This window comes from Halictus rubicundus, chromosome 14, assembly GCF_050948215.1.
Source record: "Halictus rubicundus isolate RS-2024b chromosome 14, iyHalRubi1_principal, whole genome shotgun sequence".
Classification (NCBI taxonomy): domain Eukaryota; kingdom Metazoa; phylum Arthropoda; class Insecta; order Hymenoptera; family Halictidae; genus Halictus; species Halictus rubicundus.
This window is the reverse complement of record NC_135162.1, coordinates 410,529-431,755: the sequence shown is the minus strand read 5'-3', so window position 1 is coordinate 431,755 and position 21,227 is coordinate 410,529. Positions and strand designations below refer to the sequence as shown.

Below are 21,227 nucleotides of genomic sequence, written 5' to 3'. Positions count from 1 at the left end.
TTTACAAACACGATATTTCATGGTTTCCAATATTTTCTGGTGATGCGTAGACAGCAACTATTTGACATTTTGTATTACTTGTTACTGTTACACATTCAAATTACACACTCACATGAATTTCTGCATAACAATGTTGTCCTACATACAAAACAATTGAATGAGAGATTGTTATGTTAGTTTTCTTTTTAATTTGTTTCTGTTCGTAGTTAGCACGATGTGTAACAGACAAGCATCTCTTATTTTTGTGTTCATGTTGGTTTGACTTCTGGCCGGCCTCTACTATTTTCTTTCTATTACCACACGAAACTCACACACGCACCACCTGTTAATAAACAAAACGAATGCCCTAGTGCTCTGCTACACTGCTACACTGCTACACTGCACACAACCCTATAACATTCCAGAGACATCGTAATTATACTATGTAAACACTGTTAGACTTTCTTTTACATTCCGAAACTCACAGGGACACTTTTAAACGAATTATTTACAATCGATATTGACCCAGCTCAGACATTTTATGAAAACATCATTCAAACACTATAAACTTACAGTATTTTCACCATTCATTAATCGAGAGTAAATTATCCATTGATAATTATACATTAATATAACCTAGGGAAATTTTTTTAGTAGACTCAGAACGCTTGTACAGGTTTATACATTTGCAGATTGATTATAGTCAACTTAAAACAATTAAATTACTCAGACAGTTTTATTGTAGTCAAATTACAAGTTATTCAACATTTTCGTTACGTTTTAGTTGTTCGTTGCGTCGACTATGTGAATTCATTAATGTCTGGACTGCTGCATTCAATTGTTGAAAACAATGAAACAGTATTTGATCCACTAGTCTTTGTTATATATGCATAAAATCAGTCTAAACATTTACATATCATTAACCATTTACATTTACGAGACTTGTATAAAAATATAAAAACTCGAAAATGGAAATAGGTAATTTTTCCAAAAATTTAATTCCTCTAGCTGACGATTTTTAAGTGTCTTGAAGGGGTTAATTTTTATTATTACCAACAATAAAAACTGATTGTTGAATAAGTTCCATGTAATATCTATTTAATTTCTTGCTCATTTAATATTTCAATATTGATAAACCTACTTAAATAATAATTTATACGATAGCAGTAAACTGAATATTTTGTATACCTTCATTGTACATACAGTGAATTCTCTTCATGGCTTCGTGGCCCCTAACGAGCTATACCCCGCGGTAGTGGGGACAATTCCGCGACGTTTATCATCCAGGCCTTTGCGACATATATAAAGAATCACTGTACTGTAAACAGCTAGCGGTTAAAACGACTGATTCAAGTGAAATTATCGCTTAATTATTTGTCACGAAAAGTAAAGCCGTTACTGGAACAGATTCAACAATGAAAACCATACGATACCTTTGGAAGTCGTGTAGAATAAAACTGGAAACACGCTGTTCGCACTCTGTCTGCTGTACATTTTCCCCACAACCTTTTTCTTTCTATTTTATTTTCCGTTTAATCTTCACACTGGCTCGTTCGGCGTGCACTGTCCGTAGGATTTTGGTTGACTCTTGTTTCGTTGAAAGCACGATTCTTGTCCTTAGCAAGCAGCATCCGCTCGAGAATGGTTCGTCGCATGGAGTCTTTTTCAAAACAGAGAATGGTTTTTTTTTCTTTTGTCAATCTTAAGAGCGAAGTGCGAGCGAGAGAGCGATTGAGAGAGCAAAGAGAGAGAACAATGATTACCGTACACTCGCGATTGATTGACACGAAAATTCTCACATACTTTCCACAGAATACGAGGACACACGGCAGGCACACACAACACTGCGCAAACGCAAAGATACAATACCAACGGAACAGATCGAAGAGAGAAAGGAAGATAGGGAAGAGGGGGTTCAGATTGTAGAGATCGAGAAGATCGAGGAAACGGAACGGGAGAAGAGGAAGCGAAAGGACGTGGAGGAAGTCGAGGAAGAGATAGAAACTGTAATCGTAGAGACAGACACGAAGGGTAGACTGACTCAGAAAGAAAAGAAACTCGATGAGATAGAGAAAAAGATAGAGATAGAAGAAGAAAAAGAAGAAGAAGAAGAAGAAGAAGAAGAAGAAGAGGTAATAGAGAAACGAAAGATACAATTGAAGCCGAAACGGTCACAGATCGGTCGAGATGAGGTCGAATTGGAGGAGATCGAAGAGTTCGAGGTGAAGGGAGACAAGGTGGTGTCCTCCATCATGTTGAACGTTCCTAGCCAACGTCATCAAGTGGTGCCCCTGGATCGAACGATCGATCAGGCACCTGGCAAACCAGAATTAGAGAAAGCAAAGCTAACGATGGACACCATCACACCCCTAACAGAGCAACTGGTCCCCGTTCAGGAGAAAGAGATCGATGACATCAGCCAGATCAAACCAATCGAACGCAAAGCATCCTTATCGATCTCACCGGTGGAACCCTACTCTACCACAGAGACTACCGTACAGGCATCCACCGGTGAGTTTTCGGACACTTTCAAACCAACATCCTACGAAGCTACGCCAGCGATAGTCCCGTCAGAGGGTCTAATCGTCAGCGAGACCCTGGCGAGCGATGCGGGTGTCTCGAGCCTAGCCATCGCCAAACAAGAGCTCACCAGAACAGCTGACGTCAGCATGACTGTTCAAGAGGCTACCACCGTTTACGAGACGATGGTCAGTCAGCAAGAGGTGCCCACGGAGGATTTCGTGACACCGATGACTGCAGAGGCTGAGGACACTATCCTGTCGCAGATAGGACTGTCCGTGTACGAAATCCAAGAAGGTCTGGTCGAGGACAAGTTGGAACCATTGAAAACGGTACCCGCCAAGCCCAGAGTGAACGTTACCGCGGTCGAGCCGCTGATTGTCGAACAGGTTCGTCCGGAGGACAAGCCAGGAAAGTACTATCCAGAGCTGATAGTCCCCACCGAGATTGCTACGCAGACCATCATTTCCCAGCGACAGCGGGTCACCGAAGAGATGCATGCGCCCGAGAAAGAAGGTGAATACGTGCCTGGAAGACTGCCTCCCAGCCAAAAAGCTCAGGTCGGCATTTCCTACGGGAACGAGACAGCCATAATCGAACAGAACGTGATCCAAGAGAGCGAGGGAGTTTACGTGACAGAGAGAAAACTCGACACTTTCGAGGCTGTGCCCAATGTCACCCTGTTGGAAGGAGTCTCGGTGTCCACTGTACAAACGCAAGACAAAGAGACCACTTTGACGATAGAAGAGACGAAGAGGGCCGAGGCTGATCTGAACGTGGTCGAGATACCATCAGCCGTGACACTGGAGACGGTGCCATCCGAGAAAGAGACGGACTATCAACCAGGTGACAAACCAGCTACCAAGACAGCCGAGACTTCTATATCCTCGTTGGAAATCGGCTCCATCTCGAGCACCCTTGTCCAGGAGTCCGAAGGAGTGTACCATCCGGAGCAGAAGACCACTCAGGTGTTGGCTGAGACGTCGATCAGACCGGAAGAACACGTTACGATATCCGAGATCCAAACAGCGGATTATCCCTCGGACTTCAAGGACGAGCTGAAGTACGTACAAGAGAGCGGAACCGTCACGGTGGAGTTAACCGAGGCCAAGATGGTTCAGGAGACCCTGGCTCACGACAGGGAGTCCAAGATGGAGGAAATGGTGAAACCGGAGGAAAGGGTGGTGGAGACAAGCTACGACGCTGTCAGAGGCGTTGAAGTGTTCCAGACCACGTCGATCGAGAAGGAAGCTGACCTTAAGATCTTCGAGATGCCAGAGTCCCACCGTGGTAAAACAGTGCCGACGCATCCGGTCGTGTCGCTGGAGGTCGAGATGACTCAACCGGAGGACAATTTAGGCGAGATCTCGAAAGAGGCTCCGTCTTCTGGGGTAGCGAAGATAGTACCCATCGGTTTGCAGGAGACCGTGGTAGACGAAACCGTAGTGGCCGAGGACCTGGCTTCGGTTCAGAGAGACAAGGTCCCAGACTCCAGGGTCGCGGAGGTGATGATGAACGAGATCGAGAGTCTGCACACGACTATGGTGATCGCCAGCGAGAAGGAGTCCGAGTACACAGAGATATCGGAGGTGAAAGGCGCTTACGCCAGCACAGAGTTTACCACCCAAGTAGCCCCGATGTTCGAAGAGGTGAGAACGCATTCGCCAACCGGAGAATACGTGCCGGAAGAGAAGCCTGCTTCCGGTGTAGCTCAGCCATCTCACGTGCCTCTGGAAAGCGTCACTGTAGCGATGCAGGAGGTAGCCGAGAAAGAGGACCTGTACCGAACGGACGTCAAACCGGATGGAAAGACAGCAGTGGTGGAGCTGACGGAGCCTAGGCCAGGTGCCACGGTACTCGAAGTAATTCCACACGATCGAGAGAACGTGTACAGCCCGGACGCGAAGCCGCAGGACTACAAGGCTCAGCCGTTGATATCCGGCCACTCTGTGGCGTTGAAGTCGGAGACCTTGGTAGCACAAAGCACCACCGACATCACCACGGAACAACCGAAACCAGGAATGGCTACGCTCCAACGCGACACCATGGAGGAGCTGATCGTGACGGAGACCAACATCGCCGAGACGGAGAAGGTCAGAGAAGAAGACGTTCGCCCGGTGACGCAGAGCGCTGACGTGGAGATCTGCTCGAAGACGGAGAAGCTGACGGTGACGGAAGTGATGACGGTCCTCAGCGAGGAGAAACTGCAAGTCGAAGACCTGCCAAAGGAGAGGAGAGTCACAATGGGGATCACGAGCGGTCACGAAGTTGCCGAGATGCAGGAGACTGTGATCGCGAGCAACATCGATGTCCTGAAGGAGGAGAGAGCGAAGGAGGAGCACGCGAGTCAACAGCAGACCGGATTGGAGGTGGTCGAACAGATCGAAGTGTCCGTATCCGAGAAAGAATCTTCCCTGCAGGAGGATGTCAAGCCTGAGACGAAGAACGTGGAAGTAGTGTTCCAAGAAGGAGAGAGTATCGTCGTCGGAATGACCTACCCCGAAGATAAAGAGGGCATATTCACCGGAAAAGAGAAGCCTAAAGGCGTGGAAGCGACTGTGGACATTGTGACTCAAGGAGTGGCGTCTACGTTCGAGGTGATGAGCGACACTGGCCTAACCGAACTTCCCAGTGAATCGATACTCGAGACGAAACCGAAGACTACGATACTGCCGATCGAGGCAGCGATCTCTGAAGAAGTTCAGACCAGAGAAACCGAGGCGCCATTCACCGAGGTCAAACCATCCGACAGGACAGCGAATCTGGAGTTCGTCACCGGTGAGGGCTTGATCGTCTCCGCGGTGACAACCGAGGACAAAGAGAGCTCTCTGCCCGAAGCTGAGAAGCCCGAGACCAAGTCCGCCACGTTCGATATTCCGACTCACATCGTGGCTGAAGTCAGCGAGACGACTACTACCGACAACGTGGACGAGTTCAAGCGCCAGGAGACGACCACCGCGACAGCTACCACCGATCATGTCACCTTCCACAGTATGATCACGACGGAGACCGCCGCTGGTGATCTGGAGAAGCCGATGGAGGACTTTGTGCAGCCTGATCAGAAGGTCGTCGACGTGTCCTTCGAGGAGGGCATAGGAGTCACGGTGATCGAGACGATCGCGTCGGACAAGGAAAAGGAGTACTTCAAGAAGCTGGAGCTTCGAGGCGAGCAGGCTACTCCCACGTTTGACGCGCACAAAGTTGCCCAGTTGATGGAGATCACCCCAGCCGCGACATCCGGAGACCTAACTGTGCCAACGCCAGCCACGTTCGCTGCCACGGAAGAGAGGCTACCGTTCGAGAGTATCGTGCAGACCGAGACCATTGTGTCGGAGACTGAGAAAGAGTTTACAGACAAAGCTGTGGTATCCAATAAGGCTGAAGTGTCGATCAACGAGATCATCAGCGCCACAACCACCACTGAAATCACAGCAGACAAGGAAGATGTCCTTCGTATTCCTGAGAAACCGTCGGAGAAGCAGGCCAGCGTTCAGTTTGCTGGCCACGTGATCGCAGAGAAGACTGAGATCACGGTCGACACTAGCGCTGGAAAGTTAGAAGATCTGAAGCCTGTCTCAGCCTCGGCTGTACCGTCGAACATCCCACTGGAAGCAGTGATCAGCTCGGAAACACAGCCCACGGAGGCAGAAGGTGTCCTAGACAAAGATAGAGCACCGACGCAGGCTCTGGCAGACCTGTCTGTGGTCGAAGATCAAGGAATACAGGTGTCTACGGTAGTGGTGGAGGACAAGGAAGAAGAATACAAGACGAAGGATCTGCCAGAGATGAAGACCGCTGATAAGAGCTTGGTCGGTGGACACGTGGTAGCGCAGACAACGATGCAAGTGGTCGACTTCAGCACTGGCGACTTCGTTGAGGACAAACCGTCCGAAGCCACGGCTCTGCAGGAACACATTCCGTATAATCCGTTGATCGAGTCGCAACCAGACGTTCAGGAAAGCGAAGACAAATTCGTACCAGGTTTGATGCCGGAGAACAAGAGAGCTGTAGTGGACCTTGAAGAGGGTAGGAGTATCGTGACGGTGTCCCAAGTGACGCCAACCGACAAGGAATCTTTGTACGTTTCCGAAGAAGCACCATCGAAACACGCCGCAACAATTGGATTGGACACTACCCGTGCGATCGCTGAAACAACGGCGATCTCTGTTGAAGACTCCGTTGCGGAAGTCACCATGGAGAAACCGGATGCGAAGAAAGCACAGCTCTCGCAAGAAATGTACCAAAGCCTTCTGGTCACTCAGGACATCGTTCAAGACCAGGAGGATACTTTCGAAGGTAAATTCAAGCCAGCGGTACAAAAGGTGGAGATCTCTGTCGAGGAAGGTAAACGCGTGACCACGGTCACGGAGGTCAGCGCAGCTGATCGAGAAGAAGTCCTGAAGACCATCCAGGAGGAGAAGACGCGATCGGCTGTACCGGCCATCGTTTCAGGCCACGAGGTCGCCGAGAGCTCCGAGATCATTCCTCAGCAGAGCACGGGAGAGGTGGACATCGTGAAACCAACGACCGCGATGGCTCAGATAGGTCAGAAGCCTTTCGAAACGGTCGAGACGACGGAACAAGTGCTCGCTGAGAAGGAAGTGGACAAAATCGAGGAGTTCACGTTGCAGAAGACCAGTGCCAGGGTGACGGTTGACGAGAACCGGTTCATCGCCGTCACGGAAGCCACCACGACGCAGGACGTCGAGGCTGATCTGTCGGAGATGAAGAAACCTCGGGAGGAGGTAGCGAAACCAGCGATGGAGGGCAAAGAGGTGGCCGAGCAGATGGAGGTTAACCTTAGAGAGGGTCTGGGAGAAGTGCCTCAACTACCAAAACCAGCCTCCGCGGAAGCACATCCTACACAGACGACGTTGGAAAGCGTCGACATCAGCGAGACGGTTCCTCAGGAACACGGTACCATGTTCGTGGAGAAGATGAAGCTCGACGAGCGCAGCGCTACCGTTACTTTTGTCGAAGGCAAGAGTATCACGGTTGCTCATGTGATCACGCAGGATAAAGAGGACACCATGACGATCGCGAAGCACGAGGAGAACAAGGCGGAAGTGACGCTGACGAAGGTTGGCATGGACGTCGCTCAGAAGGCTCAGGTGTTCGTCGAACAGAGCACAGGCTCGGTTCAGCCGCTGGAGAAGCACGAGGTCAAGGCTCAGCCGACGCAGGACACTCTGCAACCGATCATCGTTGAAGAGACTCCTAGCGCGGAGAGCGAGGGAACGTTTGACAAGTATCCCAAGGCTGTTACATCCACCGCGGTACCAACCTTCGAAGAAGGTCACGGGGTTTCTGTGACCGAGGTAACATCCGCCGAAATGGAGTCGGTGTTGAAGGAGAAGAAAATGGACGTTTCTCAGACAGCTACCAGTACGATCATCGCTGAACGTGGTATCATCGAGACAACCACGATTGAGTCTCAAGTGAATGTTCCCGATAAGGCCGAAGAACTGACTGTGACACCGCAAGTGGCTGTTCCAGGGCAGGACACCTTCGAGAGTATCATCATCGATGAAAATATCGTCGAGGAAAGCGAACAAACGTTCGAGGGCGTGTTCAAGCCCCAGACTCAGAAAGCGGACGTCGATATCGAGAAGGTGAAGTCTCTGCAAGTCTCCGAGACCATCACGGAAGACAAGGAGACCGTGTTCGACGTCGCTCCGAAACGCGAAGGTGTCAAGGCTACTCAGGACATCAGTCTACACGAGACGGTGGTAGGGTCGATGGTAGAGAGCGTTCAATCGATCCAAGAAATTCACGAAGAGAAACAGGCGTCCACTCAAGCGACCATGACTCAAACGGTGATCGAGACCGCGGTGAAGACTGAGACTACCGTTGGCGAACGGGAGGAGACCTTCGAAGGGAAGTTCAAGCCCGAAGAACAAAAAGGCAAGCCTCAGTTCGAGGGCCTAAGCACGGTTACCGTCACCGAGGTGGTCTCGAACGAGGTCGAAGACGTTCTACCAACGGACGTTGCTCCGAAAATGCGGCAAGCACAGCCTAGCCTCACCGGAAGAGAGGCTCCCGAAGTGCTACAGGTGATTACTGCAGCTACGACCGAGACTCTGGAGAAGATGACACGACTGAAGGAGCAGCAAGGTACCGTGGAAGTGGAGGAACTGTCGTCCGTAGCGGTCAGCGAGGTGATCTCGAACGAGGCCGAAGATGTACTCACTCTGAAGGCCACGCCTAAAGATCAGAAAGCGGACTTCAACATACTCGGTAGAGAGGCTGCCGAGACTACTCAAATCACCGCTATGGCTGAAACGGAAGATCTCGCGCTGAAGAGGCCGGAAGAACAGAAAGGAAAGCCAAAGCTGGATGAACTGACACCGTTGACAGTGTCCCACGTTGTGTCTGGTGAACTGGAGGAAGCTATGCCAACTCCCGAGGTCCCCAAGGAGAAGACAGCACAGCCTAGTCTGCTTGGCAGAGACGTTGCCGAGACGATGCAGGTATTGACAGTGGCCAGCGCGGAAGAACTTGTGGCGGCACTAGCCCCGGAAGAACAGAAGGGCAAACCCCAAGTCGAAGAGTTGGCACCTTTGACCGTCTCGCAAGTAGTTTCTCAGGAAGCGGAAGACACTTTGGCTACTCCCGAGGTGCCCGTCGAAAGAGCAGCTCAACCGAATCTGATCGGCAGGGACGTGGCCCAGACAATGGAGGTGCTCACCATGAGTAATGTGGACATTTTGTCCGAGGCGAAGAAACCTGGAGAGCAAAGAGGTGTTCCTGGTTTGGAGGAGTACGTGCCTCTGTCAGTGTCGCAGACAGTGTCCACCGAAATGGAGGACGTGTTGCTAACTCCGGAAGTGCCTACAGAAAAAATGGCGCGACCTAGTCTGACTGGTCGTGACGTGGCAGAGACAATGCAAGTGTTGACCATGATCAGCGCGCAGGAGCTAACGACATCCAAAGCTCCTGAAGAACAGAAAGGAAAACCGAACGTCGAAGAACTAACGTCGCTAACGATCTCCCAGACAGTGTCTCATGAAACTGAAGAGGTACTAGAGAGCAAAGTGACACCGAGCACGGTGACAGCCAAGTCAACGTTCACCGGCAGAGAAGTGGCAGAGACAAGCCAGGTGCTCACGGTAACGAACGTAGAAGAGCTGGAGAAACCTGTCCTACCTGAAGAACAGATAGGAAAACCAAGGTTGGACGAGCTAACGTCGCTCACAGTTTCGCAGGTTGTCTCCAGTGAGCTTGAAGAGACTTTACCGTCACCCGAGAAACCCAGCGAGAAGATCGCACAGCCTCAGATGACTGGCAGAGAGGTAGCCGAGAAGACTGAGGTTCTCACGGTGACGAATGTCGAGGAACTGGAAAAATTGGAGAAACCGGAGGGCCAGAAGGGCAAACCTGACGTAGAGGAGATGAGTTTTATCACCGTTTCCGAAGTGGTTTCCACAGAAAAGGAGAAAGAAATGCCGCAGCCAGAGGCTCCCAAGGAGCGCAAAGCTCTCACGAAATTGGACAGCATAGAGGTAGCAGAAACGTCAGAAGTTCTGACGATGGCTAGCGCCGAGGAACTTCCCAAGCCCAAAGCTCCCGAAGGGCAGAAGGGCAAACCGCAATTGGAAGAACTGCTCTCGCTTTCAGTCTCGGAAGTCTCCTTCGGCGAGGCAGAGACTGGCCTGCCAACTCCGGACGAGCCAACGGCTCAGACTGCCAAACCGAGTCTGCTGGGTATCCAGGTGGCGCAGAAGTCGCAGGTGATACCGTCATCAGCTACGGAAGAACTGGGCGAATCCGAGAAACCGGAAACTAGGAAAATAGTACCGGAACAGATTCCGTTCGAAAGCATTGAACAGACGCAGGCGATGACGCAGGAGAGTGAAGGGACGCTTGTCGTCGAGAAGACGACTAAGTCAGCGACAGCTGAAGTGTCGTTCCGCGTGTCCGAAAGCCTTGAGGTTACTCAAGTGACGGCGACGGAACAGGAAGCCAAAGAGGTAATCAAGGGCGTGGCGAAGGAGGCCTCTGCTCAGCCTAATGTCATCAGACGGGAGGTTGCTCTGAAAACTGAGGTTCAACCTGAGGACGCTGCGTCCGAGTTCGAAGTGACCAAGCCGGAAAGTAAGACGGCTAAGGGAGTGACAGACGTTCAGCAAGGTGTGATAGTCACCGAACACCTAACGACCGACGAGTTAGAGTCAGATCTACCCGAGTCTGTAATTCCTTTCGCGAAGTTAGTGAACGTTTCGATCGTAGCCGAGCATCTGGAAGAAGTTGTGGGTGAGTATTCTTGCTATCAAGGTATGCGATTACCGCGGACGAGACGGACGGTGACGGTAACGGTTAGGGGACAAGACCCGAGGACAAGGTGACGATAGTGATCGAGGTCGGAAGACCTGATGTGAGAGAGTCAAAATGATGTTCGCGCAGCAAGCATAGATTGTGATCCAGGGTCGCGTTGGATGTAGGATCGTGGAGTTGTAGGGTAGGTGTGAAGGTAAACGGTTGCGAAGGTAGGTATGTGAAACACAGGTGTCAAACACGATCGCAGAATATATATACATCACAGGATCATACACACAGGACACACCAACAGAACATACATTACAAACGATACCCAAAAACTGTACCTATTTGATGATTGATGAAAAGGAATTTTCTTAGAGAAAAGGTCCAAGGTTAAGATGATCAAGCGTGATCAGTCCCAGTTAAATCGAGAAGTCAAACCAAGTAAAACGAAAGCAACATACGGACATTACGCACAACACTTGTTAATAATGTCACACTTGTTCTGTATACATTTCAGAAACCACAGAAGTACCAGCGCAACAACATCACATCACAATCACACAACACCCAACAAAACACGATACACCACAGCAACAGACGATTGAATCTGATACAGAGGTGACCGAAGAGTACACGACTAAATTCAGGCGCGGGAGTAGGGACGATGAAACCGCGGCTATTAAGACAAAGAAAACGATCATCAGAAAGAAAAAGACGGGCAAACTGCCGGACGAAGACAATGTCGTCGTCATTGAAGAAGAATTGGAGGATGTCAAACCGCAATTACCAGAGATACCGAAGAAACAATTTATGCCGATAGAGGAAGTTACAACGTCTATAGACATTGAAGAGATTGTGCCTACAATTATCGAAGAGGTCGAAGAACTGACACCAAAGATACAGGAAGAAGAAGTTCAATTAAAAGAATTACGGGTCGAGGATGAAACCAAAAAAGTAACCAAGAAGAAGGTCATTCGAAAGCGGGGAAAAGCAGAAGTGACTGAAGAAACGACTGAGGAAGAGATGGAAGAAATTCCTAAAGTAGAACGAGGGGAGTATAAAGAAGAAGAAATTCCGGACGAATCCACTAAACCAATTGCACCAATTGAGAATGTTACGCCTACTGTGGAACAAGTAGAAGAACAAGTAACCGTTACTGAAGAGGTGACGAGAGAAGGTAAGCCGAAGAAGATCACGAAGAAGAAGGTCATCAAACGCAGAGGTAAAGAGCAGCAGGTGACTGAAGTAGTAACAGTTGAAGAGAAAGGCAAAGCTCCTGTGACTACTGTAACAGAAGGCCCAATTGAAGAAGTTGTAGAAGAATTAATCAAGCAGTTGCCTGCTCCTGAACACGTTAAACCATCAGAGGTTGAAGAAGTGCGCGAGCAAGTAACTGTGACCGAGGAGGTAACCAAAGAAGGTAAGCCGAAGAGAATCACGAAGAAGAAAGTTATCAAACGCAAAGGAAAAGTGCAACAAGTTACTGAAGTTGTCACTGTCGAAGAACAAGGTAAGGCTCCGGAAACTACTGTAACTGAGGGTCCTGTTGAAGAAGTGATTGAAGATGTCGTGAAACCTCTCGAGGCACCTGAACAGGTTGAATCAGTTGAAGTGGAAGAGATACCCGAAGAAGCAGTTGTTCCCGAAGAAATTACAAAGAAGGATAGACCCAAGAAAGTTGTCAAGAAGAAGGTAATTAAGGGTGTTCAAGAGGTCGTGTCTGATGTTGTCACAGTAACTGAAGAAACTCCCGAAGCTCCTGTCGGCGATGCTAAGAAACCTTTGAGACTTCAACGTCTGAAAGTAACTACAGTAGAAACCACGAAACTCGAAGCACAGGAGGTATCTTTGAATAAGCCTCAATTCGCGCAAATTACATTACGCAAGACTCCGAAACCTAAGAAACCGGAAGCAAAGAAAGAAAAGCTCCCCCGCATTTTGCTTCGAAGTCGAATCGTCGCCATTGAATTTCCTCCCAAACCACGCCACTTGAGGGTCACTGAACTCGAACCAAACGAAGTTCAAAATGGTATCTTGTCTCGCAACGTCGAAGAAGCAGAGACCTTGCCAAAGCCGAAGAAGAAGAAGGTAAAACAATTGAAGAAGGAAATCGCTAAATTAGAACAACTAGACAAGGTGTTTGAAGAGCTGAAGAAGGAGTTACCCTTGGAGAAACTCGAAGAACCTCTCCCGGTAGAAAAACCAGAGAAAAAGGTGAAAAAGAAGAAGAAGAAGCCTGATGAGGAAGTGAAGGAGGAGTTGAGACCTCAATTGAGGAGGCTCAGCATCAGAGAACAGAAGCCAATCAAACCCAAAATCGACGAACCGGCAGCTCCTTTGTTTGCTCAAATTAAATTGAAGAAACCCAGGGTAACACCTAAGAAGATCGACAAGGGCGAAGGTAAATTCCCAAAGATACTCTTACGCAGTCGAATAACCCCACAAGAATGGCCGCCGTCTATCCAATATCCAACCATAACCGAATTAGAACCTATCTACGTACAAAGTGGAATACTATCTCGTACAATGGAAGAGGCGTTGAAGATCAAGAAGATAAAGCAGAAGAAAGTGAAGCTCCCTAAAAAGGAGATAACAGAATTAGAGAAACTAGACCAAGAGTTCGAAGAGTTGAAGAAAGTTCCCCTAGAGAAAGCTGAAGAACTAGCTCCGTATGAACGCAAACCGAAACCGAAAGAAGTCGAAGTAGAAAAACCGAAGAAGTTAGTAATCGGCAAAGGAAAGCCTCGACCCGAAGAAGCAGAAGAACAAGAAACCGTAAAACTGAAGAAAATACCAGAAAAGAAACCGGAAGTTCTAGAAGAGCTGGCTCCTGTTCCAAAGAAGAAGGATGAAGTAGATAAACCCGAGAAGAAGAAAGAAGAAGGCGAATACCCAGAGTTGAAGCCATTCGAACCTTACGATATCGACAGGAGCGAAGTCGACCTTGAAGAAAGGGAAGAGCCAGAGTATCCTGAACCAGAGAAACCGAAGGCTAAGAAAACTCCGACGAAAAAGCCAAAGAAAGAACGCAAGGTGCCGGAACAGGAAACCGAAGCTGTTCCTATAGTGCCTGGTGTTCCGAAACCTAAAGAGCCTGAAGAAGAAGAAGAAATTAAACGCAGAATCCCTGAACGACCAGCTCCAGCAGAGGAACCTGAAGAAATCAAACTGAAACCATGGAAGAAACCGGACGAACCGAAAGAAGAAGAAAAGAAGCCGGAAGATTACATAAAGTTCGTTCCCAAGGACGACGACATTGTCGAGACTGTTGAAGTGGTCACAACGGTGGAGGTCGAAGAGACCCCTGAGAAAAAGAAAAGGCAAATTAAAAAGAAAAAGACCACTACGAAACGTGGAGATGAGAAACCGAAGGTCGTCGAAGAGACGACGATAGAAGGAGAAGATGTTGAACCTATCGTTACCGTCAGAGAATTCGAGGTAGAGAAACTCGAAGAGAAACCCGTCGAGATGATCGAAAAGCCCGCGCCTGTTGAAGAGATCAAAGAAGAAATCGTGACGAGCGAGATCGTCGAAGAAGGAATAAAGAAAACGGTCCGCAAAAAGCGCGTAACGAAGAAACACGAAGGTAAAGAGAAGGTCACCGAAGAGGTGATCGTCGAAGAGGAAGGTAAAGCACCATTAACAGCAACAATAGAACTCCCCGAAGACACTACACCAGAAATACACGAAAAACCCAAACACAAAAGACCGATTAAACCAAAAGCCGATGAGAAAGTGCCCGAAGGTAAGCGCATTTCTTACGTATTACTATCACCATTACGTACAATTAGACGATACAACGTACATCTGCCATTCTACCAAATCCTATTATGCTTAACAAGAACAGGACACAAAGACAATACTCGACAAACATACTATACTATATCTTATACCGTCTATACAACTGTTGATGCCAATTATTGACCAGCTAATTGATCCGCTTTAGAGCGATTATCTCTATAAGCTATTTAAGAAGTGCCTAGGAAAGCTGAGTATCCATTTCAATTAGTCTCTGGTTTATATATAGATTTAAAGCATTCTCTTGTTATTCCAGATGTCGCGGAGAAGACGATTCAACAGGTGAGCTGGTTAACCGTTTATTTTATAATGCTGACGTTTGTGAAATGTCATTGTATTTACGCTTATAACTCGTTAATTGATGCAATTAGGAGGAAGTCATCGAGGAAGTCAAGGAAGTTACCAAGAAGGTCCCGAAGAAGAAGAAGCCAGTCACAGGAAAGGATGAGGTGACGGAGGAGATCGTTGAAGAAATAACGATCGAAGAACCGGAGAAGCAAAAGGCTAAGCCAATTGTGGAAGAAGAGGAGACTGTAACGATAACAGAGCTCGATAATAAGAAGAAGAAAGAGGTCGTTATCAAAGAAGAGGAAGAGATCTTCGAAACGATCGAGACGCCCACGCAGAAGATCATAAGGAAGAAGAGGAGACCGATGAAGAAAGGCGAAGAGGAAGTCGTGGTCGAAGAGATCATACTGAAACCAAGAGAAGAGACCATTGAAATGGAAGAGCAACAGATCGTCGAAGTCGTTGAGACACCGACGACGAAGATTGTCAAGAAGAAGAAGGCCGTAACGAAAGAGGACGGTGTTCCTGAAGAGGTCATAGAAGAAATTCACATCAAGAAGCCACAGAAAGAGAAGGCGAAGCCTCTCGTTGAAGAAGAAAAGGAATCGGTCACGGTAACGAAGGTAGAATTGAGGAAAGCTCCAGAGAAGCCGGAAGAAGTGATCGAGGAAGAAGAAATAATTGAAACCATAGAAACACCGACGAAGAAGATTATTCGAAAGAAACCCAAGGAGAAGAAGGACAAAGTGGTGGAAGAAGTAATCGAGAAAACAATAGAGGAAGCCAAGGCTATGGAAGAACAAGAAATCGTGGAGGTAATTGAAACACCCACAAAGAAAATCATTAAAAAGAAGAGGGCCACAGTGAAGGAAGGTAAAGTTACCGAAGAAGTCGAAGAACTTGTCATCGAGAAGCCAGTCAAAGAGAAGCCTAAGGCAGAGATCATTCCTAAAGAAGGTGTGGAAATTACGGAGATCATTACGGAAACACCTGTCGAAGAGCTTAAGGAAGAGAAGCCCAAACCGAAAGAAGCCAAGCCCTCGGAAGTAGAAGAAGAGAAGGCAAAGGTGTCGGAAGTAGTAGTGAAGAAAGCACCTAAGAAGAAGAAGACAGTGACCGCGGTTGAAGCGGAAGAAACGGAAGAAGTCGTGGAAGAAATAAAACCCGAGAAACCTAAAGAAGAAAAGGTGAAGCCAACTGTTACAGAAAAGGAGGGTGTTGAAATCACGGAAGTGGTTTCCGAGGTGACCACGGAGGAGATTCCTGAGAAAGTGAAACCGAAGAAGAAGAAAGCAACAGAAGTTGAAGAGAAGGAAGAGAAAGTGGTTACCAAGAAAGTGCCGGTAAAGAAAGCACACAAGGAGGCTGTTCCGGAAACAGAAGAACAGCCAGAGGAAGAGGTGCAAGAGCTCGTTCCGGAGAAGCCGAAGAAGACCAAAGCGAAGAAGGAAGTGACTCCATCGGAGGGTATCATAACAACAGAAGTGATCACCACAACTGCGGAAGAAGAGTTAGAAGTTGAAAAGCCGGAAAAAGATAAAGCTATAGTTACCGAAGAAGAGCAAGAAATTTCAAAGGTGGAAGAGAAGAAGGTCACTGTTAAGAAAGCCCCGAAGAAGAAGTTGAAACCGACGACGGCTGAAGAGGAACAAGCGGAAGAGGTTGTTGAAGAAATAACACCGGAAGAGCCGAAGAAGAGAAAAGCGAAAAAGACAGTTATACCGAAAGAAGAGATAGTAACAACTGAAGTGGTCACTGAGGTTAAGACAGAAGAAATAGAAGAGGAGAAACCGGAGGAAGAGAAAGCTGTTCCTAAAGAGGAAGAGAAGGTACAAGATGAAGCTAAGGTCACTGAGGTCACTGTCAAAAAAGTGCCGAAGAAGAAAAAGAAGGAGGAAGCAATCACGAACGGCGAGGTAGTCGAAGAAAAACCGAAGGAAAAGGAAATCCCTGTGGAAAAACCAGAGGAGAAAGAAGTTCCAGAAGAGAAGCTGGAAGTGAAAGAGAAGCCGAAGGAAGAAATTCCAGAGGAGAAACCAAAAGTGAAGAAGAAGCCGAAGGAAAAGATTCCAGAAGCGCCAAAAGAGGAAGAGGTTCCTAAGGAGAAGCCGAAGGAAGAAATTCCAGAGGAGAAACCAGAAGTGAAGAAGAAGCCGAAGGAAGAGATTCCAGAAGTGCCGAAAGAGGAAGAGGTTCCTATGGAAAAGCCGAAGGAAGAAAAACCGAAGAAGAAGAAAATACCAGAAAAGAAACCTACTGTGACAGAAGAGGAGAAAGTTGAAGAGAAAGTGGAGGAAATAGTTGAAGAGAAGCCGAAGAAGGTGAAGGCCAAAAAAGAGATTGTCCCGAAGGACGCCGTGGAAACCACTGAAGTCGTCCCTGAAGCGATACCGGAAGAACTGCCAACAAAGAAACCCGAGGAGCGCAAAGCTGTGCCCGTTGAAGAAGTAGAAGAAAAGGTAGAGGTAAAGGAAGTACCGGTCGAGAAGGTTCCAGAACAGGAGGAAAAGAAACCCGAAGAGAAACCTGTTGAAGCTGAGAAACCGAAGAAGAAGAAGAAGAAGAAGCCCGCCAAGAAAGATGAGATCGAGGAGTGGGTGGAGCCTGAGTACGAACGACCTGTACTAGAACCGATGCCTGAGAAGATCCAATGGGAGCCAACAAAGAAGAAGAAGGAGAAGAAAGAATTACCAGCGGCTCTTCAGAAACTGGTTCCTCAGAAGATCGAGAGGACAGAGATCAAGCCTACGAAGCTCAAGTACTCGGAGCCTTCAGAGACCGTTCAATTCGCTGCTATCAAATTAAAGAAAGTGACCCCCACGAAGAAGAAGGAAGTCAGTGAGCCGAAGTTCCCGAAGATCATGTTACGTAGTAGAATTACATTCGTCGGCGATTACCTGCCAGAAATGCAAAAACCGAAAATAACAGAGTTGGAAGAAAATCCAGTACAGACCGGAATTCTTTCTAGAAACACGGAAGAAGCCCTGAAGTTACTCAAGAGGAAGGTGAAGAGGGTCAAACTTTCGGAGAAGGAAGTTGCAGAATTGGAAAAACTAGATCTCGAGTTCGAAGAGTTCAAGAAGGTTCCTCCGGAAAGGATCGAGTATAAATCGATCTATGAAAGAGCACCGAAGAAACCAGCAGAAAAACCGGAAGAACCTCAGAAACTGGTTGTTGGAAAGGGCAAAGTGCCAGAGGAAGAGAAGGTCGAACCTGAGAAAGTCAAACTGAAGAAAATACCAGAAACAAAACCGGAAGAAGTTCCAGAACCTCTCAAGAAACCAGTCAAACCGGAACCAGAGGAGGAGGTCAAACCGGAGAAGAAGAAGAAACCGAAGGTAAAATTGGAACATGATGAACTGAAACCTTTGGACTTTGACAGGCCAGAACTCGAGAAGTATGAACCTGAAGAGTACGAGAAGCCAGAGGAACCAGCACCTGAACCAGTACCAAAACCGTACGAAAGGGAACCCAGGAAGAAGCCAGATCAAGAAGTTGAACAGATACCTCTGATCAAAGGTGAACCGAAACCACCTGAGCCGACTGAAGAACCAGAAGTCAAGTTTAGAATTCCGCAGAAAGATAAACCAGAGGAGGACGTGGAAAAGATAACGCTGAAGGGCTGGAAGAAAGACAAACCTGAAGATGTTGGCGAGAAAGAATTCCCAGCAAAGGACGAAGAAGAAGCTCCGAAGGTTCCAAAAGAAGAGACCGAAGATGTTACGGTCAAACGTAAACCGAAACCAAAGAAACCTAAGGAGAAGGCTCCTAAAGAAGAAGAAGTAACGTTGAAGAAACCAGAACCCGAGGAACCTGAGAAGGTGCCGGAGGTAACGGAAGAAATCACGTTGAAGAAAGAACCTGAGAAGCCGATCGAGGAAGCTCCAGCTGAAGTAACGATCAAGAAGCCAGTTGTAGAAGAAAAGGTGGTAGAGGAGGAAGAAACAATAACTGAAGTGACTATGAAAAAGAAGCCAAAGAAACCAGAAGAAGTTGTAGAAGAAGCCGTCGTAAAGAAACCAAAGAAGAAGCCTGTCAAGGAGGAAGAAGTTGCAGAAGTTACGGTTACGAAACCAGTTGTTGAAGAAAAGGTAGTCGAAGAAGAAGAAGTTAAGGAAGAAGTCGTGATAAAGAAGAAACCGAAAGAGAAGCCTGTTCCCGAAGAAGTGGTGGAAGAAGTAGTGGTAAGGAAACCGGAAGAAAAGGTACCGGAGGAAGTAACCGAGGAAATAAAGAAACCGAAGAAAAAGAAACCTGTAAAAGAAGAAGCTGCTGATGAAGTTACTATTAAGAAGCCCGTTGTGGAAGAGAAGAAAGAAGAAGAAGCTCCGGAACAGGTCACCTTGAAAAAGAAGAAACCAAAGGAGAAACCGGTTCCCGAAGAAGTGACGGAAGAAATTACGTTGAAGAAACCAGAACCGGAAGAGGAGGTGAAGCTGCCAGAAGAAGTGAGCGAACAGGTTGAGTTGAAGAAACCGAAGAAGAAGAAGCCGGTAGTGGAGGAAGCTGCCGAAGAGGTCACAATCAAAAAGGTCGTGGTAGAAGAGAAGAAAGAGGAGGAAGTTCCAGAGGAGATTACTCTGAAGAAGAAGCAACCAAAGGAGAAACCGGTTCCCGAAGAAGTGTCGGAAGAAGTTACACTGAAGAAACCAGTGCCGAAGAAGGAAGAGGAGGCTCCAGAGGAAGTCTCCGAAAAAGTGGAGCTGAAGAAGCCAAAGAAGAAGAAGTCGATAGTGGAGGAAGCTGCCGACGAAGTTACGATTAAGAAGGTCGTGGTAGAAGAAAAGGAGGAGGAGGAAGTTCCAGCTGAGGTTACCTTGAAGAAAAAGAAACCGAAGGAGAAGCCAGCTCCAGAAGAAGTAGAAGAAGAGGTTACTCTGAAAAAACCAGTGAAGAAGGAAGAGGAGAAGGCACCGGAAGAAGTTTCTGAGAAGGTGGAGCTGAAGAAACCAAAGAAGAAGAAGCCGGTGGTTGAAGAAGCTGCTGACGAAGTTACGATTAAGAAGGTGGTGGTAGAAGAAAAGGAGGAGGAAGAAGCTCCAGCTGAGGTTACCTTGAAGAAGAAGAAACCGAAGGAGAAGCCGGCTCCAGAGGAAGTAGAAGAAGAGGTTACTCTGAAGAAACCGGTGAAGAAGGAAGAGGAGAAGGCACCGGAAGAAGTTTCTGAGAAGGTGGAGCTGAAGAAACCAAAGAAGAAGAAGCCGGTGGTGGAGGAAGCTGCGGACGAAGTAACCATAAAGAAGCTGGTGCCCACAGAAGCTGAGGAAGCTCCTGAAGAGATCACCATTAAAAAGAAGAAGAAACCAGAGAAACGACCATCCGTCACAGAGGAGATTGAGGAAACGGCGGTGACCCTGAAGAAAACTCGCGCTCCGGAAAAGCCCGTCGAGGAAGAAGAAGTGTCAACCGATGTGCAAATAAAGAAAAAGAAAGCGCCGAAGAAGGTTGAAGAAGCGGCTGCCGACGAGCTTACCATCAAAAAGATCGAGGAGGTCGAGCAACCCGAGGAAGAAGAGGAAGAAGAAGAGGTACATGAATTCACCTTCAAGCGTAAACCACCGAAGCTTCCTCCGAAGCCGATCGAGGAGATTTACGAAGATGTTACTCTTCGCAAGCTGCGGCCGAAGAAGAAGCCCAGACCAGACATCAAAGAGGTGACTGATGTAGAAAATGTGACGTTCCGGCCACGCAGCACGAAGACGAAGGAGGATGTGGAGCAGGAGTTCAAGATCTCTTTGAACACTTATGAAGAGGAAGACATTTCGATGTCCGGAAAGGTCCGATTGAAGCCGAAGAAACGGCCAATGACGTACTCGGAGGAAACCGGCGAGGAGACGATCAGGATCATGCAAGAGATAGAGGACGATTCCGGTCCGATCATCGAAGAGATCATAGACGAATCGGACGAGGAAGCCAAGGACGAGTACAGCATCGAGGAATTGGAGACCGACGAAATGAACTTGCCACTCAGACGAAAGAAGAAGAAGGTGCCCAGGCCGTACAAGGTCGAGGACGTCGAAGAAGGCGATGTCAAGCTCAAGTTGAAACGCGAAAGGAAGTACTCGGTTGAAGAGACTGACGAGTCCCTGGCGCTGAAGCTGAAGAGCAAGAGACGCGTGTCCACGTTCGACGAAGGTTCGACGGAATTTTACGATTCACGCTTTCGCAGATTACGATTTAATCCGATTGTAACATGCTTTCAGCTAAAGTAGACATTAACGTTATGCATCAGCGATATCGAGCTTTAGTGAGTATACTCGCCCCTAATCTTCCCGTACCTCTAGACGAGAAATTTCACCTTCTCCCATGCTTCATAATCCGCTGCGAACGAAAGCATATCGGTACTCCGTATACTTTAATCAAATAGCTCCGTTACTTTA

At 47.9% G+C, this 21,227-nt stretch overlaps 1 protein-coding gene across 1 annotated transcript in view; it reads left to right on the top strand.

The window, feature by feature from the left end:
• Positions 1–21,227, top strand: part of LOC143360816 (uncharacterized) — a gene marked incomplete at its 5' end in the record, with an annotated part of 55,517 nt that overhangs the window by 19,047 nt on the left and 15,243 nt on the right. The window contains 4 exon segments of the mRNA XM_076799972.1: positions 1,792–10,752; positions 11,279–14,506; positions 14,816–14,841; positions 14,931–20,982. Of these exon segments, the coding sequence (XP_076656087.1) occupies positions 1,792–10,752; positions 11,279–14,506; positions 14,816–14,841; positions 14,931–20,982 (18,267 nt within the window).